The 20496-nt window shown below is 45.3% G+C and overlaps 1 protein-coding gene across 1 annotated transcript in view; it reads right to left on the reverse strand.

Annotated features, from left to right (window-relative positions):
• LOC144797929 (extracellular calcium-sensing receptor-like) overlaps positions 1–13894 on the reverse strand; it is an 80381-nt gene extending 66487 nt beyond the window's left edge. Inside the window, exon 1 of the mRNA XM_078668730.1 lies at positions 13647–13894. Coding sequence (XP_078524856.1) covers positions 13647–13894 — 248 coding nt within the window. The remainder of the gene's footprint in view (positions 1–13646) is intronic.
• Positions 13895–20496: the final 6602 nt, after the last annotated feature.

Below are 20496 nucleotides of genomic sequence, written 5' to 3' on the forward strand. Positions count from 1 at the left end.
GGTTGGCATATATCCTAGTACATTTAGCGTCAAACCAACCAGAGGATTTCCCCTTATTACTAAATTGAACTGTCAGCAGTTTGTTGTCTCCCTAATAATATCTATGAAAGAGTTCAAGATGGCCTCATCCGGGGCGACCTCGCTCAAGCAGGTGTCCAACATGGGCCTACATTTACCTATAACTTTTTCTATAAGTAAATCTGCTTCCACTTTCTCCCACTTTAGTGAATAGCCATTGGTTTTGCTCAGTGTAACATCCCCTGTCATTCGAGAAGATTTCACGATCTTATTAAAACTGTAGAGAGGTAGTTTAAGTTTTAAAAGGAGGGGGAAATGGTCACTTAGGGCTATTTCGCCAACTTTAAATGATGAAACCAAATGCGAGTGAGAGCGTGAGGTCCAGATGAAATCAATGGTGGTAGCGTATCCTCTTCCACTAAAGGTGGGGAGCATACAAGAGGGATTCATTATTAATTCATTGGCTAATCCAAGATCCAATTTAAAAATGAGCTCATTAACCCCTTCGGTGCTCATGACGGAGTGGTTCCTTCATGAGCGCCGGTTGAGCTGTGCTAATGATGGAACCACTCCGTCATGGCCCCGCCCGCTCAATAGAACCTTCAGCACAGCGCGAAAATTCACGCCGCGCTGAAGAGGTTAAATAAATCTCCCGTCTTTGAGTGATTAAAATGGCTACTATTGTCTGCTTCATTAAACAGGCAGCACAGTCGTACATACGTATGGCTACATAAACCACAGTTAAAGCAGCCCAACAACAGAATGGACGTATTTTTAACTTTCCCGCTGCATATTTCGTAACCACCTCCATTACGCTCTTAACACATCGTGGGTGGCATTATTATATGCATTAATCAGGAGAATGCGATACTTAGTGCTGAAGTTTAGTTCTACTAACTGGCAAAAGGTGCCCCCTTCGTGAAACACAGTGTTACTCCGCCTTTGGGTCTCCCTCCCAAACCCTTAACTGCCTGGGTGTGGTATGTCTTATAGCCACTTATATGGATAGGTTCTATTGCCCATGTCTCTTGCAAGCCAAGAATGTCCATGTCCTCAATAAATTCTTCCCAAACTGGATTTTGTAGCTTATTTCTTAGACCTGAAATGTTCCAGGATGCCATGGTGGATATATTTGGATAAGATAGGACTTGGGGTTTGGTGGGGGTCAATCTCATGGCCTTGTGGGGGTCTAAAATGGGTGTCATGAGAGGATCTGTAACAAACTTGTGCTGCTCAAGGGAGACTGCTTGAACCCATGGATAGTCTTCCTACCTATGTGTTTCTCTATACTCTCCGGTACTGAAACCCCGATTAGATCCTCACTCTGAATAGTGCCTGGTTGTAAGGTAGGGTCCATGGTGCTAGTTACTCTTTGCGCTCCCCTGCTAATTGAGGTATCAAAGGGTTGCTCCAGTCAATCAACCCCATCTAAACTGTAAAGAGGGTCATAAAAATTAAAGGTTGGAATAGCGTAGCTATGTGGTCCAGAGTTACAGGTGTTACTGAATACTGGTACCTGATGCAAAACCGAGGTAGGTTGATTGAAAAAGCATACAGGTACCGCGCTTACGCCCCTCTTACTGACCAGATAATAACTGGCCTCTTCCAAGATACTTCTAACCAAACCCGGGGACCTAAATGTGATCACTACACAATCCTCTGCTACTGTTTTCGGGGAACAACCAATCCAGGGAACCCGCGGACCATCTTAAATTCCGTAAACAGATCATTAGTGTAGCCTGTCTTAGTAGTGAACGCGTGGAGCGCCTTGTTTTTCAAGGAGAACCAATGTTCGGTTTCTCCACTTGAAAGTGTGGGTACATTAATTAAAACAATAGTATAGGGAGTGGCCTCTGGGGGAAGATGTATAAACCTCGGCTCTAATATATTACTACGACTCTGTCTTCCGTCGATCAACCCAGCTGGCTCCCTGTGTAAAGTTACCCGTTTGGCTTGTGTGGCAGCACGTGCAGGATACGTTTCCCCTGTGTTTTCACAGCTGTCATTAGCTAGGGGTGACTGACGGGGGGCTGAGTGCTAGGGACCGAAATCTCTGCGCCCCCGTGTGGATTATGTATTGTATTAGAGGTGGACTCAGTGTCTGGCATGTAAGCTAAAGAGCGTAAACCAGTTATGCCCTGGGAGTTATTGTCCGCATGCTCTCCTCTAGTATTTGTCACTCCCCCCACCCCTATTCTGGGCTGAAGTTTGCGAGGGCATGAGCAATCGTTGTACTGCCCCTTCCAGCCCGATAGCCTTTCTTCAATCGTGGACAGTTTAGTTAGTACAGGTCCAATTATAGCTAATATAGCCCCCTCTAACTTTTCCCAGAATTCCAATTGGTTAGTGATAGTTAATCCTGCATTCACAGGAGTATCGACTGTTAACTTAGGGTTCGCCAGCAATGTGGGTTAATTTCCATTTTCAGTGTCCAACCCTGTTGTTTTATGCCGAGGAGGTAATGCTCTATTTATGGGCACCCCCTATCCTCTCCTTTTTTTGGGCAGAGGGGCTGGTCCTTTGCACTGATTGGTCTTCATTTTTTGGCCCCTCGTCTGGACATTCGATTTGTTGGCTAATTTTGGGTGTAGTGAACCCTGTGAGTCTGATGATGCAGACAGAGGGGTCAACAATACTTCTCACTCACACTGATCCTCATTGACAACCTAACTATGGATAAATTATCTGACCCCTGGAAACATGCACCATCTTACTACTACTGAAGACACCTGCGAGAGATTGGACAAACAATGAGGGCCGCCCGCTAGGGACAAACTACAATTTCTTAAATATTTTATGGTGCTTCCACTTGCATTTATTGCAGCATAGCTTTACTCATTTAAACTAACCAATTTACATAGGCGCAGTTCGGTCCAGTTAAGATCACATCACGTAAGCAGATGAAACACTAGACTAGCCTGCTGCACCATAGATTCAGTATGATATGAGTTCATTATTATTATGTAGCACAACATAGTTTAAGTTGACAATGAAATCAAGCCTATTGCGCAGGGTTTTACAAGGTCTGCCTGTTCAACTGCTCAAGCCTATCCAATCTACCTATATTTGTACATGCCGTTCTGGCAATTTTCTATATAGCACCTGATTGAATAAAAAAATGAGATGCATATTTGTATAGATTGTAGGTTTGATTTAACAATGTCTGCAATATTCTCGCTTTGTGTTAGCTATTTTAATGAACCTAATGGTCTAAATTAATTAAATTAAATTATATATGTATAAGTTTTATATTACGTTTCATATTACGTTTCAAAAACATTCAAATTTTAGGCTGTTGCCGTTAAGGCAGTCTTAGTCAACACAATGCACTTTACGTGCTAGCAAAAGCATGCAATTTAAGAATGTTTAAAACTAAGAATGGAGTTTGTGCTCAGCTTGCTTTTTTTTGCACACTGAAACGACTCTTAGGCGAGGCACCTATTATGCTGCTATGTAAGAATGAACTTTGTGTGACAGTTCTAGTTAGTAAATGCACTTTATGGTCCCCGTAAACCAAGCCAGTGTTTACATTGCTCATTTCGCACACTGAATTGTATTGTATTGTAAATGCATTTATATAGCGTTTACTAACCCTGACGAGGCGTCAAAACGCTTTTTCGGCGAGTAGCACTGAATCAACCACCTAATTTTGTACATCTAATTAATTTCAGGATTTTTTAAAACTATTTTCCATCTAAAGAATTAAGGGCCAGATGTAGGTATCCAAAAACCGGGGTTACCGACCGGTATTTGGATACTGAGATGTAGGGCATGAAAAAATACAGATTCGGTAATTTTACCGAATCGGTAAATTTACAGATTCGGTAAAATTACAGATTCGGTAAAATTACCAAATCTGTATTTTGAAATGTAGGTAGCACTGTAAACAGTGCTACAGGGTTTTAAGGAGTCGTTATTTACCACCAACTATTAGTTGGTGGTAAATAACGAATTCCTATGTAAATGCTAATATGTGCATTTACACCTGTATGCCACATGGCACACAAGCACTAATCAGGGGTGCAACAGGGTGTCAAAGTGCCACCCTGCCACCCTTGACTATTTCACAATTTTACCGAATCGGTATTTACCGATTCGGTAATTGCCATTCATTCCTATGGGCCTCCAGGCCCATAGGAATGAATGGCAATTACCGAATCGGTAAATACCGATTCGGTAATTACCGAATCTTAACGATTTGGTAAAAAATACCGAATAATTACCTACATAGGTTTTACCGATTCTAAAATACCGAATCGGTAAAATTCGGTATTTTAGAATCGGTTAAACCTTTTTATCTACATCTAGCCCTGGGTTTGTGCTTTTTTGCTCTGGCTAGCCTCATGAGTTCTGCGCTCTCAAATAATGTATACTGCTATCACTATTTCCACACAAGAAAGTAACGTATGATGATATGTTAATCAAGTCTCTTTTAAATATTAAACTTGCTGTACTATGTTTTTATTATGCTGAAATGGTGATGGTTTTAATAAACTAAATACATAAAATGTACCGCACTACTGAAGACACCCCCACTGCTGACACATCTTCTCCATTCAACTACAGACCAATCTTATTGCTTCTCTAACCAGCAAATATCTTGGAGAAACTGATCAACAAGACACTATCTAACCACCTGGACAACAATGGTCTCCTGTACCCATTCAGTCAGGCTTCAGACCTAATCACTGCCCTTACTGCCACTACTAAAGATATCTGGTGATTCATGGATCAAGATGCCAGTACTGCCCTTACCCCACTCAGCCTTTCTGCAGCCTTCAATACGATCTCCCACCCGGTTCTTGTCCAGATTTTCCACCAGGCACCAATTTGAGTGCCAGCCCTCCAGTGGATCAGCTCCTTCATCACAGGACACATGCAGAAAGTCAGCTTACCTCGCTACACCTTCGAACCCACTGAGCTGGTCTTTGAGAGACCTCCAGGAAACAGCCCTGAGCCCCATGCTCTTTAATATCTACATGGCCCTGCTCGATAACGTTATGCAAGCTTTCAAAATCAATACAATCCCTTACGTCTTCGATACACAATTAGTCCTCTCCCTCTTCAAGAGCACAACCAACACACAAGCAATATTCATCAAGTGCATGTCGGAAAACGCCCTCTAGATAAAATCAATTGCCTCAAACTTAACCCAGACATGACAGAGGTAGTACTGTTCCGGAAAGACCCAACTCTGTGGTCCTCAACCAGGAGACCATCGGAACTTGGTCTTACTCCAACCCCTTGCAGCCAAGCCAAGAACCTGAAAATATTTGTCAACTGCAGATTATTGGTGGCCAGCCTAGTCAATCCAATCACCTCCTCCTTCTTCCACACCCTCAATATGCTCAGGAAAATCTTCAGGTGATTTCATCTCAACGCCTGCAGCACAACAATGAAGCGCCTATCATCAGCAATCTTGAATAAGGAAATCGTTCTAAATCAGAATTTCTACCCAACTTAAAGTGCAGCTGTAGACCATTCAGAACACAACAGCCAGACTTAACCTCCCTGCATACACCCATAAATCACTCACATCTTCTCCACCTCAGAAATCTCCACCAGCTCCCCATTCTCAAACATGCACAGTTCACATTACTCACACACTCTTTCAAAGCACTACACAATTAGGCTTCACCTACCCGAAAAACCACATCAGGTTCATCACTAACACCAGGCCCCTCCGCTCTGTAAACCTCTACTTGACTTGGTTCCCTACACCCTAAGAGCCACAGACAATGGCTGTCCCTTTTCGTACCTAGCTCCTAGAGTCTGGAAGATACACCCCATTCATCTTAGGGATGCCTGCTCAGCCCTAGATTTTTTTTTTCAAACTGAAAAAACATGACTCTTCACACAGGACCCATATAAGGTGAGAATCAACTCCCTGCACCTTCTCTCCAGCATCAGGTTACCTTCCAGAGTGAGCCGCACACTTTACTGGAACACCTAACATAACATAATATAGGCTACTACAGTGTTTCCAAGGTCACAGTTCTCTAGAGGCTCACTTGGCATGCTGTGAGTAGTGTTGACTTAGAAGGACAGTGGTGGGGTTGTGGAGTTCTAGATTAGGTGAAATATATCAACAGTGGATTTCTTCCTAGTATGCTTAGTCAATAATATGTAAAAGAAGAGAGAGGCATGGTCAAACCCCGTGAACTGCCCTTTCTAAGATTGTATCCATAATTTTCTGCATTAGGTTTTCAATGCTAGACGCAGATTCTTTTCTGTGATGTGAATTTCTGTTCAAATCATATATATTGGAGGCCTAAATAAAAGAAGTATACAATTCCTATTACATTTGCTCCTTTATTTTTGTGTAGTTTTAATTGCTCAATTACTAATATTTGTGTCCTTGAATTTTGCTCCTTGCAGACAGGATTCCTTTCTTTGTCCCTTTCATCTTCCATGATGCTAGGGAGAGCTTGGTGCCTTGCTTACCTACTTATCCATAATCTTAATCTTCAGTCATGAGCTACACAATTACTAAAGGGGTTTAATGTCCTTTATTTAGTTATTTGCTTATTTAAGAGTTTTATAAAGTGTTGCTTTTGCCTTTTGGATGCTCAATGACAGACGAAGAAATATACCTTACAAGGGAAGATAGAGTCCAAGTGGGTGAGGTAAGTAACTGTCTAATATTCATCAGTAACAGCTCCTGTTCTGTGTTGAGTTAACTTCAAGCATGATACAGAGGTTCTTGCACACTTGATTAACTACCTGTGTATCATCCTTTTGATGCATAGATGAATTTACAGTACTGGAATCATGACAGGAATAGGGTTCTTCTCAGTTCAATTCAAATCAGAGCAAGAGATAAAGATCCCTGCCTAATGCCTTAACCTTTTCAAAAGTATAGTGTGGTTGATAGTGACATAGTGTTGCTTAGCTATGAATTTACCTTAAAAAAACTGAAAAGACAAAAGACGTTTGGCAACACAGGAACAAGTTGGTTTAATTAAACACAGCAGCTGGGAGAGTATCGACAGAGTAACGTCTTCAAAATGTCTCTCATTGTGAAGAGGAGTTCGCCGACAATGTATACTGTTTGAGAGGAACAATAAATCACTCTGGCATTCTTGGCCAAGCCACAAACAACAAGCACAACCATCTGATAAGGCAGACACAAGTGGCTCTCGACCTCAGGGAGAGCTAATGTGTATGTGTCCAGATGTCTGGTGGGAAGCGCTTGATCACTACGTGTGGTGTGCATCTTGTATCCTGATTGGCTAAGTGTTCCTAACTGTATGTGGAATCTAGTGTTGTGGTATTGTGATAACTCGTGCCTTTGGCCAAACATGTTTTATTGGGGCCAATTTCCTTTGATCTTTTTGTGGTGTAACTGCTTATCTGTGGGATCGATCAGCGTTTTCCCTGGTTGAGCGTTTGTCTTTGGGCTAAGTGCAACCACACCTGCGACTTGTCAATCGGTAGGCTTGGGTTTGGGTCACAAGGCCTGTCTGACTATGTATCTCTGACTTGGGGTTGATGGGGAGGTCACCTTGGGTGAATCTGATAGCAATGATATGAGTTCATTAAATTGTGAACAATTAACATGGCAGTCATTGAGTATTTTGTGTATTGTGTTTACAGTCATAGTTTACATCAATATTGTCTTTACTGATATTAACAGTGCTATGTGTGCATAGATAGTGGCATTCATTTGCATTGTTTCTACTGGTATCAACATTGTTATTCAAGCACATTTTGTGCTGTGCATTGACATTGCATTTATTGGTATTGCCGAGGTTGGGCCTGCATATCTCATGGTGTGTAATGACATCGTATTTACAGATATTAACAAGAGACTAAAGGCAGTTTGAGGTATTGGAGAAATTGAGTATCCTTGTGTAGGGAGGGCAGAATACAGTTTGGTGGATTGGAAAAGGTGCTTAAGTTTGAGGTACTCTTTATGTTCACTCATCGCTTCCCTGTCCATAAATGTATTGAAGAAATTGTATTTCTGGGTCAGCTGTAGTTTGAAGCGCCAGGAAGAATTCCTGAAAGAAGGGAAGCGTTGATTAAATTACTTATATATTTCACAAAAAGGGGGAAAAAAAGTTTTTTGTGGCATAAAGATGAACGTGGGTCCATAGGGATGTTAGGTGTTTTTGTCTTGAGGTCCAAGTTTGGATTCCCAGTAGTTCCCTGGGTTTTAATTATGGAAATGGTATATTACAATTAGGATCAAGGGATGAAGACAATGAGGCTCTTCAGGATTATTGGTGAGGGAATGGTGGATATGGCAATCTTGGACAGGGAGAACAAGTGAAGTTATTTCCAGAATTGATGAGATTGAAATGCTTCTGATAAATTGTAATGACTTACTTGGTATTTCATAAATTCATGTGGCAAAATAAGCCTTTGTATCTCTCTTGATGACTTTTTGTTAGCCTTTCCTGTGTCTCTTGCAATAGTATGTAGCATCCTCTGCTTGTGATGTATGGCAAAGTCATTCCAGGTTTCATTTGGCCCCTTTCAGCTCTGCCAATTCTCCGGTGAGCCACGTGTGGGTGGGTGTAAGCTCATTCTGGGGTTCTCGGATTTGGCAGGAACTCAAGTGTCAACTACATATCTTAAGATGGAAGTTGGCAAAGCAGTATATTGGGGTTAGTTTTTCAGGGCTGATTAGCCTTCACAGCATGCATAACAAGTTGACACAAAGACATATATACATATAGTTTTGGAATGTGTACTTTGACACGGGGGTTCTGATTCCAGTGGATAATTTTAAGCTAGGTTGGAAATGTTAATGGAAAAGGGGGATACATCAAGCTACATCAGTTGCTGCACTGCCATGTTTGAAGCTTCTATGTTATATGTGAATAAGAGGTCTACTGTTTGTTATGTTGAGTGAATTGGACTGCTCACCAACTGTTTTCAAGTAGGTCTGCAGTAATTGTGGCAACTCGTGTCGACCTACAAGTTAGTTGCTTAGATATGATTGTATTAACTTTAACCTGTGAGTGGAGATTTAGTTCAAGGACCTTATACAGGAAGATGTTGGAATTTACGATGCAGCAGGTCACAACACACTCGAAGTATGGAAATGTGGTATTGGGAATTACAGCACAGGCCAGTTCTGTCTTGAAGGTCAGTGAGATCGGTCTTTCTGGTTTTAGTTTTCAGGTGTATGTAGACATCAAATATGAGGGCTTCTTTGATGGATCTCAAAATACTATTTTTTCTTGCATTTTAGAAATGTAACTTTCTGGGCATATCATAGAGATGCTATTAGGACCAGTGCACTGTAGCTCAGGTTTATGGCCACCTGTAATAGTTGTTTGAGATCTGCATGGTGGGGCGGGGCCTGCAAAACCTCCTAGCCCAGAGGAATCGAGAGGGTGGATGGGTGTTCAGAAACCATATGTGATGGTCTGGAAAACATACCTATCATCTAGAGCTGCAAGATTGGTGGAATGGAGTCTAGTGGAGGGATCCATAGGTTTTACCTCCAGTGGATCACTGATGACAGATTGATGATAAAACACTGTTGCTATTAAAAACCATTGATTGCATTGAGGAAGAGTTTCTGAAAAGGAGGAGGTGGGCACATGGTAATGCTTTTAAATGCACAGTTAACAAGGACACGTGTTTGATGAAACCCATGCTGTTGGGGAGCAGCAGAATAGTTGCTCCTGGTTGTGCAAATGGCATTGTATACATTCCTAAACTCTAGACTCATTAGGCAAAAAAAGGCTGAATCTCAGATTTTGTTTGCTTAAACTTTATTTTCTTTCCATGCAAGTCAATAGGAATTCTCTTTAGGTTACCCCATTTTTTTAGTTATTTGCCCTATCTTTCTTAAATTGTGGTATACCTAGGTATGGCAAATCTGTATTGCAATTCATAATAAGAGCTCTATCTGAGAGGAGTAATGTAAGACCTGCTGTAAGACTGGTGGTAATGGAGAAGCACCTGCTGGTGGACTTCCAACAAGCCTAAAGAGAAATCAAACAGCAATTGCTGTTTTTTGATGGAGAGGATCAGGAATTAAGCTGAATTCACACTCCTGTACTGGACGATCAAAACATGGTGACCTCCAGATAAACATCTTAATTTATGTCAGCAGGCGAACAGTGTTCCTTCTTCCTCCTCAGAATGCCTTCCCAATAGCTAAGGAGGCAAAGGCCAGTGCTCTGGTTGATTGATAAAAGACGGCTCCAAGAATCCTACGAGTGGTGGGGGCAAAAAAGACCACTTAGCAGTAGGAATTATGCTTTTTTCAACGTAGGGGTTGGGGCACTAGCATGACCATTTTATGCAGCCTCAACCCCAACTAATGGGACTGTCTTTCTGCCCCCCTTGGGGGCAAAAGGGGGAAACAGCCCTCGATCTATCCCCCCGGGGGGCAGGAAGCACACTTGGTAGCCAGGGACTATTTTTGTTGTAGATGATGGTTGGGGGCTGCCTGTAATAGGCATGCCAATGCCCAAACACCTAAACTAAAATATTTGGCACAGTCTTTCCCTCCCGGAGGAAGATGGGGGCAATAGCCCATATCTACCCCCTGAGGCTGAAAAAAGCACAATAGGCCCCAGGGATTCGTTTTTTTAAACGTAAGGAAGTGAACTGACCAAAATGAGCATGCCAGTGCCCCCAACCCCCAAAACTAATTGGACAATCGTTCTGTCCCAAGGGGTAATAGCCCCCGATCAGTAGGTCAGGTGTGTGGGCTTCCTAGAATGGAAACCTATATTTAACTACATACACTTATATTGACTAAATTGTGGTAGTTGGTAACATAGCTATATTTTTTCTTTAGGGAATTAGGGAATTATTTAATCCTCTATATTCTGGCATAATACCAATTACTATGCATTCAATCACATTCATTGTGAAATTAGAAGTGCCCATTCAGTCTTTGGCTTCTCCTTTGATGAATCACTTCTATTGTGGCGGAGTTCTCCACTCGTCCATGTGTCCCCTGTCTGCACTGATACCATGATCGCATGTTCATTCTGCCTTTGGCCTCTTTGATATGAAGGTATATATCTAGTACTGCAATTTACACACTCCATGTATAACCCTCGAGATATCAGCCATTAACATATGTAACACGAGTCCTGTCTGCATACGTGAATATTTTACAACGATCCTCACTTTTTTAGAAGATCGCATTGTCTGTAAAAAAAAAAATATATATTTTTGATATTGACAATTGGACTTTTCTTTAAATCTACTTTCAGAACACGTGTTTCCTGTGTCATGGATAACATCGAAATCTTGCATTATGAATTACTGATCTGCTCACCTTTCAAACATGTTCTTTCATGTTGTGATTACATTTCCATACAGGTAGGAATTGTCTCATAACTGTCTACAATTAATGTGGCTGGATGGGTGATAATAACCCTCTATCCAATTTCAAATGAATTATTTCAACCAGCCAAGAATTCATGTATGTTTCCTATGCAATAGTGTTGGCATGTATGCAAGGACTGCACCAATCAATCCAGGTCTCGACGGGAATCTTTACTCTGGATACTTAGGGCTTGATTCATTAAGGTAAACTTACACGTGTGGGTATGTTACGCTTCTCTAGTATTCACAAAACTGCATTTTATGGTTAACTCAGACTCTTATTCCAGGGCCAAAGAGTAATGCCTGCTATTTACAGCGCTTAGAAACGGGAAAAGTTCAGTGTTAAGCTCTATAACTAGTTATTCCTATTTAGGCACCCAGATGAAATTTAATTCATAATTAATATATGAAAGTAAGTTTACAACATCAGCCTGAAATCTCCCATCTATCCTAGCAGAGGCGACATGCTGAAAATGTTTTCTCTTTTGATTATCTTCCTAATCAAAGAAAATAGTTAAAATCGAGTATTTGGAACATTGTTTTTATAATAACTGGTTGTACTCACATCCTTGATGTTTAGCCGACGGACACTTGTGGTGACAAATCTCAATTTTAAAAAAGATGTCCCACTTATGAGGACTAACTTCAATTGCTACCCGACTATGAGGATTGCCATCTAACTACGGATATTCCTCTGTTTTCAGAAAATGCAGTTTTTGGGGCACCTTGAAGTATTTTCCTGTTTATTATGGGTAGCATTTGACATGGGTCCATAAACAGACTTTCAGCCTCTTTTGCATCCAGAAATTGATGTGGCCTTCGTATTCTGCCTGCTTTATTCCTCCATTTTACTAATAACGTGAAATGCATAGGTCCATGAAAGGTGTGATCTAGTAGTTAAACACCTGAGTTCCTATGTCTCAGCTGAAAATCTACGAAAATTGATTATTCCTAGACCATTCAATTTCTGTTCTAGAGCCTCTGTTCTTTCAGAGGAGCGCTTGTTACTTATCATAGATATAAATGCAACCCAACTGGATAATTCAGTGTTATGAGTTAATGTCCCTTCCAAAACCACAGGAGATGTTCTGCATATATACTAAGTGTACCTCCTCATCTTCACTACCTGTTCAATGAATGACCACAGTCAGCCACTCACTTAAAACGCCCTAAGGTTGAAAGCTGAAATGCTACACCTTGTCAATGGGCCCTATCTCCTGAGGGTGACTTCCAGTCGGTCTTAATTTTTCAGCGAATCACACTAAGTCCCTTATTACAAGCCCTGTGTTATTTTCAATCCAGCTGCCACATCTAGATTGGGAGATAGTACAATAAACCAGCAGGGAGGGTGTTTTTCATCTCCATTAGTCAGGCACTGAGAGCAGATGAAATTCTTCAGAAACATGGGTGATTATTGCTGGAATCATATGCAGTATTCCAAATCCCATAGATATTGTCCAATGGTAAGGCACCTTGAAGGTCCAATCTGTATTGGGGGAGTTGCTATGTTTAGTGGAACAGTGCAATGGAGCTGTAACCATGCAGGGACCTGTAATTTCACTTTTCCTGTTACAATAATGGGCCTCTGAATTCCAGAATACTAATCGCTATTGGCTAGTAAAGCATAACTGCCTTAAAGTCAGTCTCATGGCATGGAGATAAGTGGCAGCGTTATACGTTTTTGCTACAATGTATGTTTTTTCTGGATACACCGTCAAGGGCAAGGCAAATCTGTATATCAAAGTGAAATGCATGTTACAGAAGAAATTCAATATTTTCCTTTGAAACATTTAGCAAGGAAGTGGCTGAGGCCACTTTTTTTTACATTTTTTAAGATGATATTTGATACCTTTCATATTTTAGCTGCATTTGCTAGGGTGGAAATAAACAGAAATCCGTTTTTCCAATTGCAAGGTGCGTTTCAAAAGTGGTTTTCTCAAGCTGTTTCCAACATATTGATACTGTCACAGATTTTTTAGGATGTATACTGACTGTATTTCACTTGTTATAAGACAGCTATAGATCGGATGGTTTGAGACATTCCTTTTCCATTTCATTCACTCCGATCCAATTATGGGCTAAGCTATGCTCTTTATTAATCGATCGATAAACTCCATTTTACACCACGTCAACAAACATAATCAGCAAAAATTAAATTGCTCCAAAACTAGCAAAGCGTCATGTTAATTTAAAAACCAATTGTCGGAATGCTTAATGGTGGCTACAAAGTATTGCACAGGGGTGTGAAACAGTAGCACTGCGCGCTACCCCGCACGCAACCTGGGCTGAAAAAGCGCGCGTGCCCCCGAAGAGAACAGTACCTTTGGCAGGTGATCGGCGCCGGCCTCTCTGTGAAGTTGGTTTCGTGGTACTCTCGATCGTGATGGACCGTGAAGATGCCCCCCATCATGACGTCCCCATCTCGCGAGAGCCCCACGAGCCCGGGTCTGCGGAGCTGGCACCCCGAGGCAGCAGCAGCTGGCAGGAGGAGGAGCAGTGCCAGAGAGAGGGCGGCTTTCGGGTGTAGAGTCTGCCTACACCCGGCAGGTCCTCGCGCCACGGCCTCCATCATTACGTCATGTAACTACTCGCCCTTGTCTAGCCAGCGGTGCAATGCTATTCTCCAAGACAACCCAAGGGCCCTGGTAAAGTGATTGGCTGGCGAAAGTATACGTTCTGTGAATTTTGGAATGAAGCAACATATACCCTAAACACAGTTATCAGAACCTTGAAAAAAATAGTACGGGGTCTCTTGAGATGCTCGCTTTTTCTAAGAGAATTTTATCTAGTTGACAGTTTGACTGTCTTTCCATTGCGTGCTAATTGTATAGCCTATTTTGTTAATTCTAGGCGCTGTATAACTCCTGGAAATAGGAAGCATCGCGAAGCCTGAATGAGCCAAGGGCTATAAGGAAACTGCAAGTAAAATCTTAACTTCATCCAACATCAATGGGCTAGTAACAAAATGCAACTTGGAACATGCGGGCTAGCGAGCAAGACTTCAAAACACACGGAAGGGGTCCTCCAGTCATCAACAGACGTGCACTTGCAGCATTAACCCTAAGTTCAGTCCAGTTAAAGGGCCTAAATGAGGCCAAGAAAGAGACGAACAATCAGGCAGCCGCCGCGCGCTCAAAATGCTGATGGCAAATTAAGAGACACCTTCCTAAAGCAGCACGCGCAGGCCAAGGTCAGGGACACGCATTCTTCTCGCGGGAAGAGAAGAACTGCACGCCAGTCGAGAAATGAGGGCCTTTTATCAGAGTGAGGCTCCCTAGGGTGTGCAACCAGCACATGTTACGGGGTCATTAAACTTAATTATCTAGAGGGAGAAAATGTCTGTTTCAGGAAAAATGGCAGTACAATTAGATCCTGACATCACCACTCTTTCAAAATGCTTTATTTTAGTTTTCTCCCTGATTACTCCACACCAGGGGCCTCCAGTGTTATTAATTATGAATTCTATGGCAGGACCGGAGGCTTCGGATTATGCCATACTTTCTTCACTTTATTTTCCACAGCAGCAAGAAAAACACATAAAACTACTTTTCCCATGAACACTTGTGAAAAACAGGAACCCAAAACATAAGTCCTTTGTCAGTCTCTGTAACCATTGCAGCTCCCATCATGCTCCTCTGCTGCCTCCTCTTCCTCTTTCTTCGCTGCTCAGCAGCAAGTTAAGTGCCTTTTTCTCTCTCTCCTGGGTTTGGGGGCTGTTTAAGGAGCGTTTGTTGTCCTGCCAGGCTAGCGCTATCGTTTTGTGCCCTTACAGAGTCCCCTGAAAGTCACGGGACGCTTTGCGCGATCCTAACGCGATTTTGAGCCCAGTGACCAGTGCGGTGTGGTCCTCCCACCGCTAGGGGGCGCACTAGCAACTCTGTGGTCAGCGCGAGAGAAAGTCGCATTTCTCAGCGTTTTTGCCCGTGTTTACCACAGGAGGTTATCGTTTTTGCCCCTACCACCCGGATTGACACCTCTGGGGGGTCGCAAACTTCACTGTGCTATTGTTTTCACACCCTGTGTGGGTTGCATTGTTTTAGTGGACACCCTGCAGGGTCGTAATTTTGGCACCAGTCCATATAAGTGGTGCTGTGGGACGCTTTTGTCTGCGTGGTGCCCTATATATCTACAAGGGTGTTTGCGTCCCCTAGCCTAGAATTGTGTGCTCCTTTGGTGCCCCCACATCTTTCTGGGTTCCCTCCCAGTTAAAAGTTGGTGCCGGTGACGGCCCTGTGCAAATCCTGCGCCATTTCTTGGGTTCCCTGCAGAGCCTGACTTAACTCATTATGCAGGGGGACCAAGGCGGATACCCTGAGGAGGACCCTCTGAACTATGTCCCCAGGGATGACGATTTTTATCAGGCTGTCGAGGATAGCATCTACAGGGCAGTTGACCAGGCGATAGTCCCCCTAGAGCAGCGGATCACTGCGCGCATGGATGAGGCATACGCAAAGCTTGCGGCCCTGATTCCCTCGCCGGCCCCGGCCCCGGCCCCGACACCGGTCCCGTCGCCTCCCCCCCCACCGCCTAAGAAACAGTGTACCGAGGGGGTGGATTCTGAGGCTTTTGCATGGGTTAAGCGTGCCTTTACGGTGCATGAGGATCCCCAACCTGCTTCTGTGCCCCCGGTTGAACTTCCTCCTCCTACCCCGCGCACGATGTGCCCGGATCTGCAGGAGGATGGAGATTCGCCTGACACAGACGAGGAAGCTTGTTCCTCCAGATCATGGCTTCCGTCGCAGGCGCCTACCTCTGCTGGTCCTTCTGACATGTTAGACCCGGACGATATTGTCCATCCCCGCTCTTCGGACTGGGTCCCTGGGGAGAAAGTGGCTCTCTATGTGGCTAACCGTTTGCGTAAGCCTGTGGATAGAGATGCCCGCAGTCGCCTTAGGGCAGAGTGCCCTCGCCCCAGCTTAGAGGGTAAGGTGGCGTTGACCCCGGATATAGACCCTAAAATGGCAACATTTTTAGCCAAGTTTGTTAAGGACCCTCGGAAGGGTATAGACTTGTCGTGGCCTACCTGCCAAGACAAGTTGTTGGACGTGATTGGTCCCATGACCAAGATTCTGGACATGGCTGAGGAGGCCAAGGTGACAGGGGACCTCATATCCCCTGAGGTCCTTTCGAATTGGGCACAGCGAGCCATTGTTTTTCTTGGGAATGCGAATTGCACGCTCTCTACTGAGAGACGGAGGTCGCTCTTGATTAAGATAGACCCCAAGCTGGGTGACCTCGCCTCGTCTGAGGCTGGCGCGGTGGCGCAGGGCGGGCTCTTCGGAGACCCGTTCATCAAGGAGCTTGGCAAATTTGTGGCCACTTTTACCTCCTTAGACAGGGCTCAGTCGAACATAAAGAAGGTCTTTGCCCCTCGGGTTTTTGACCGGGCCGGACGTGGCAGGGGCCGCTCGTTCGGCCACGGCAACAGCTCCAATCGGGGGCAAGGCTCCGGCCACGGTCAGTTTCAGTCCAACGACCGCTTCAACAACTTCTACCCCAAGAGGGGACAGAGATTACGCGGCCGGGGAGGCCAGAGAGGCCAGCAACAGAGTGTTGGAAGAGGTGAGTGTGCTGCCCTCAGCGAGTTTGCAGGTAGGGGGGCGCTTGGCGCAGTTTTTCCCAGCCTGGGTTTCCCTGACAAGCGATGCTTGGGTGCTGCAGACGGTCCAGGGCTTTCAGATGGAGTTCCTTGGTCGTCCACGTCAGCTACTACGTCCCCGTCCCATTACTTTCTCGCAGCGCGATGCAGACTTGGTGCGCGCAGAGGTTTCCGCCCTCCTCCACAAATGCGCGCAGGAGCATCCCGGCGGGTTCCTCAGCAACCTCTTTTTGGTCGACAAGGCCGACGGCAGCCGTCGCCCGGGCATCAATTTGAAAGACTTCAACGAGTGGTTGGTGTACCGCCATTTCAAAATGGAAGGGATTCATCTCTTGCGGGATGTTTTACGGCCATCCGACTGGATGGTCAGGCTCGACTTAAAAGACGCCTATTTGGCGGTCCTGATTTTCCCTCCCCACCGCCGTTTCCTTTAGTTCAGGTGGGACGGTCAGGTCTAGGAGTTCACCACACTGCCTTTCGGGCTCTCCTCGGCGCCGTGGTGCTTCACAAAGGTGTTACGCCCGGCGGTGGAGGCCTTGAGGGCTCGGGTTGTCAGAATGATTGTGTACCTGGACGACATGCTGTTCATGGATCAATGTCTAGAGCGGTTGGGGTCCCAGCTGCAGGTGGCAGTCAACCTGCTTCAAAGTCTGGGTTTTGTTATCAACGAGAAGAAGTCGCTTCTAGTTCCCGTCCAGTGTGCCACCTTTTTGGGGATCAACATAGACTCGGTGTCGGCCACGTTGAGCCTTCCTGCCAAGAAGATGTCGAAGATCAGGCACGAGCTGCGACACTCCCTGGCGAGGCCGCTCATATCTCTACGACACTTGGCACGGTTAGTGGGCCTCCTGTCGTCCTCAATTCAGGCCATTTTTCCAGGCCCCCTCCATTATCGGGCGATGCAGCGTCTAAAGACGTACCACCTTCGGAGGGGCCTAACGTACTCTCAGCTCATTCCACTTTAGGAGGAGGTGAGAGGCGAGATGCAGTGGTGGCTGTCACACATGAAGGCCTGGAATGGCCGTGCGATCTTTGGGTCAGCCCCAGATATGGTCATCGAGTCCGACGCCAGTCGGTCAGGCTGGGGGGCCATGTGCAACGATTTTTCCATGGGTGGCGCCTGGTCTGCCCAAGAGCAATCTTTGCAAATCAATTGTTTGGAATTGCTCGCGGGATCCTTTGCAGTCCAATGTTGGACGAAGGACAGAGTGCAATCGTGTGTCCTGTTGCGCATGGACAATGTGTCTGCGGTCCGCTATTTCAATCATCTGGGTGGGACCAGATCCAAGATGCTGGCGGACCTCGCTCGGGATTTTTGGCACTTCTGCCTGCACCATCAAGTGTCGGTCACGGCGGAGTACCTGCCAGGCCGGCAGAACGAGGTGGCAGATTGGCACTCCCGCACCTGCTGGATGCCAGCATCTGAAAGTTGGACCCTCAGGTCTTCGCTCTGTTGGTGGATAAGTGGGGTCCCTTCACGGTGGACTTGTTTGCGTCTCGCCTGGACCACCAACTTCCGAGGTACTTCAGTTGGCGTCCGGATCCGTTGGCGGAAGCAACAGACGCTTTCCTCCAGGATTGGTCGAGCGAGAAGGGTTACGCGTTTCCCCCGTTTTCAATGATAATGCGAGTGTCGGCGCTGCTGCGTCGTCAGTTGGCGGAGGTAGTGTTGATCACGCCTTGGTGGAGGTCTCAAGTTTGGTTTCCGGTTCTTCTGGAACTTTCTTGGGATTTTCCAATCCTACTCCCCCTCTCTCCTCACATTCTGCTCAGTCCGAAAGGGACTCCCCACCGGTTGGTTCAGGACGGATCGCTGAGGCTGATGGCTTGGAGAATCTCCGGCGTCGCTGGAAGCTCCCTGGCCATTCGGGAAAAGCAGAGGACTTGCTCTCCAAGGCTTGGGCGGATAGCACAACCAAGAGATACCGATCAGCATGGCATAGGTGTCGTCGCTGGTGTAAGCGACGGAGTCTCAATCCTGTGGGGGCAGATGTAGTGCAGGTCCTTAACTTCCTTGCTGGTCTGGCGGAAGAGGGCTTGGCCTATCGATCCATCAATGCGTTCCGTTACACGATCTCGGCTGGCCATGATTTGGTGCAGGGGTCCCCGATTGGGGAGCATCCTTTGGTGTGCAGATTGTTGCGAGGGATCCGTCTCTTGCTGCCACCTGAACCACATTACTCCGTCCTGTGGGACGTGAACAGGGTTCTGAATATGTTTCTTTCGTGGCAGCCGAATAGGTTTCTCTCCCTTAAAGAGCTTACAGCTAAGCTGGCGATGTTGTTGTGTCTGGTATCCTGCAGGTGAGTCTCGGATGTACGAGCTCTTGACATCACGGCTAGAGTTTTTTCCCCGGACGGGGTGTCCTTTACGGTGGCTAGACGAACCAAGACCCTTACACGGGTTATTTCATACCCAGCTTTTCCGGATTCCCCTAAACTGTGTGTAATACAGTGCCTCGTTGCCTATGAGGATATGACTGATGATACTCGCCCTCCGGGCGTATGACAACTTCTTATTGCCCTACGTAAACCGTACAAGGCTGTTTCCTCCCCTACGATCCCCAGATGGGTGCGTTGGGTGATGCAGGAGGTGGGGATTGATACCAAACAGTTTGGCGCTCATTCAGCGTGAGGCGCTACGGCCTCTAGAGTGTTTGCCTTTGGGGCTCGGCCTGAGGATCTGATGAGAGCGGCCGATTGGTCCTCAGATTCCACATTCAAGAGGTTCTATTTTAAGCCAGTGTTGGGAGTGGCTCGGCTGGTTGTCGACAAGCTTTGAACTGGCATAATCCGAAGCCTCCGGTCCTGCCATAGAATGAGAATTTGCCTAGCCTTAGTGCTGGTAAGTTCCAATTCTATTAAGGACTCGGAGGCGAGGATTATCCCCCCCAATGACTTCCAAGAAGTGGACCCTCCCCGTATGCAATGTAAGTAAATCATTCATGGGAATTTTATGCTGTTACCATTAATGCTGCTGCACTGTGTTCGGTATTTTTACCTTGGATGCACTGAAGAGATCTTCGGAATCTGATGATGCGTTTTATTTCAGGGAATGATGGTTCCAAACGGAAGCATGAGAATGCCGGAACGTGGGCTTTGCGCGAAGAAAGAGGAAGAGGAGGCAGCAGAGGAGCATGATGGGAGCTGCAATGGTTACAGAGACTGACAAAGACTTATGTTTTGGGTTCCTGTTTTTCCCAAGTGTTCATGGGAAAAGTCGTTTTATGTGTTTTTCTTGCTGCTGTGGAAAATAAAGTGAAGAAAGAATGGCATAATCCTTTCCGAGTCCTTAATAGAATTGGAACTTACCAGCACTAAGGCTAGGCAAATTCTCATTCCCAGTGACTCCGCTGGGCTTTTTCCAGGTTCAAATCGCAAAACACCAATGTAAGGCGAATTGGACATTCGGAGAGTGTATTAAGTATGTGAGGAGGGTAACAAGCATGCACCTCTCACGCATGATTTTTGGTCCAAGATCACAGGGTTTCCTGGGATTTGAGATCTCATGCTGGGGCTCTTGTCATGGTACCAATGAGGCGGGACCCCTGTCCCTGTTGGAACGCTCCCTAG

This window comes from Lissotriton helveticus, chromosome 12, assembly GCF_964261635.1.
Source record: "Lissotriton helveticus chromosome 12, aLisHel1.1, whole genome shotgun sequence".
In the NCBI taxonomy this organism is placed as follows: Eukaryota; Metazoa; Chordata; class Amphibia; order Caudata; family Salamandridae; genus Lissotriton; species Lissotriton helveticus.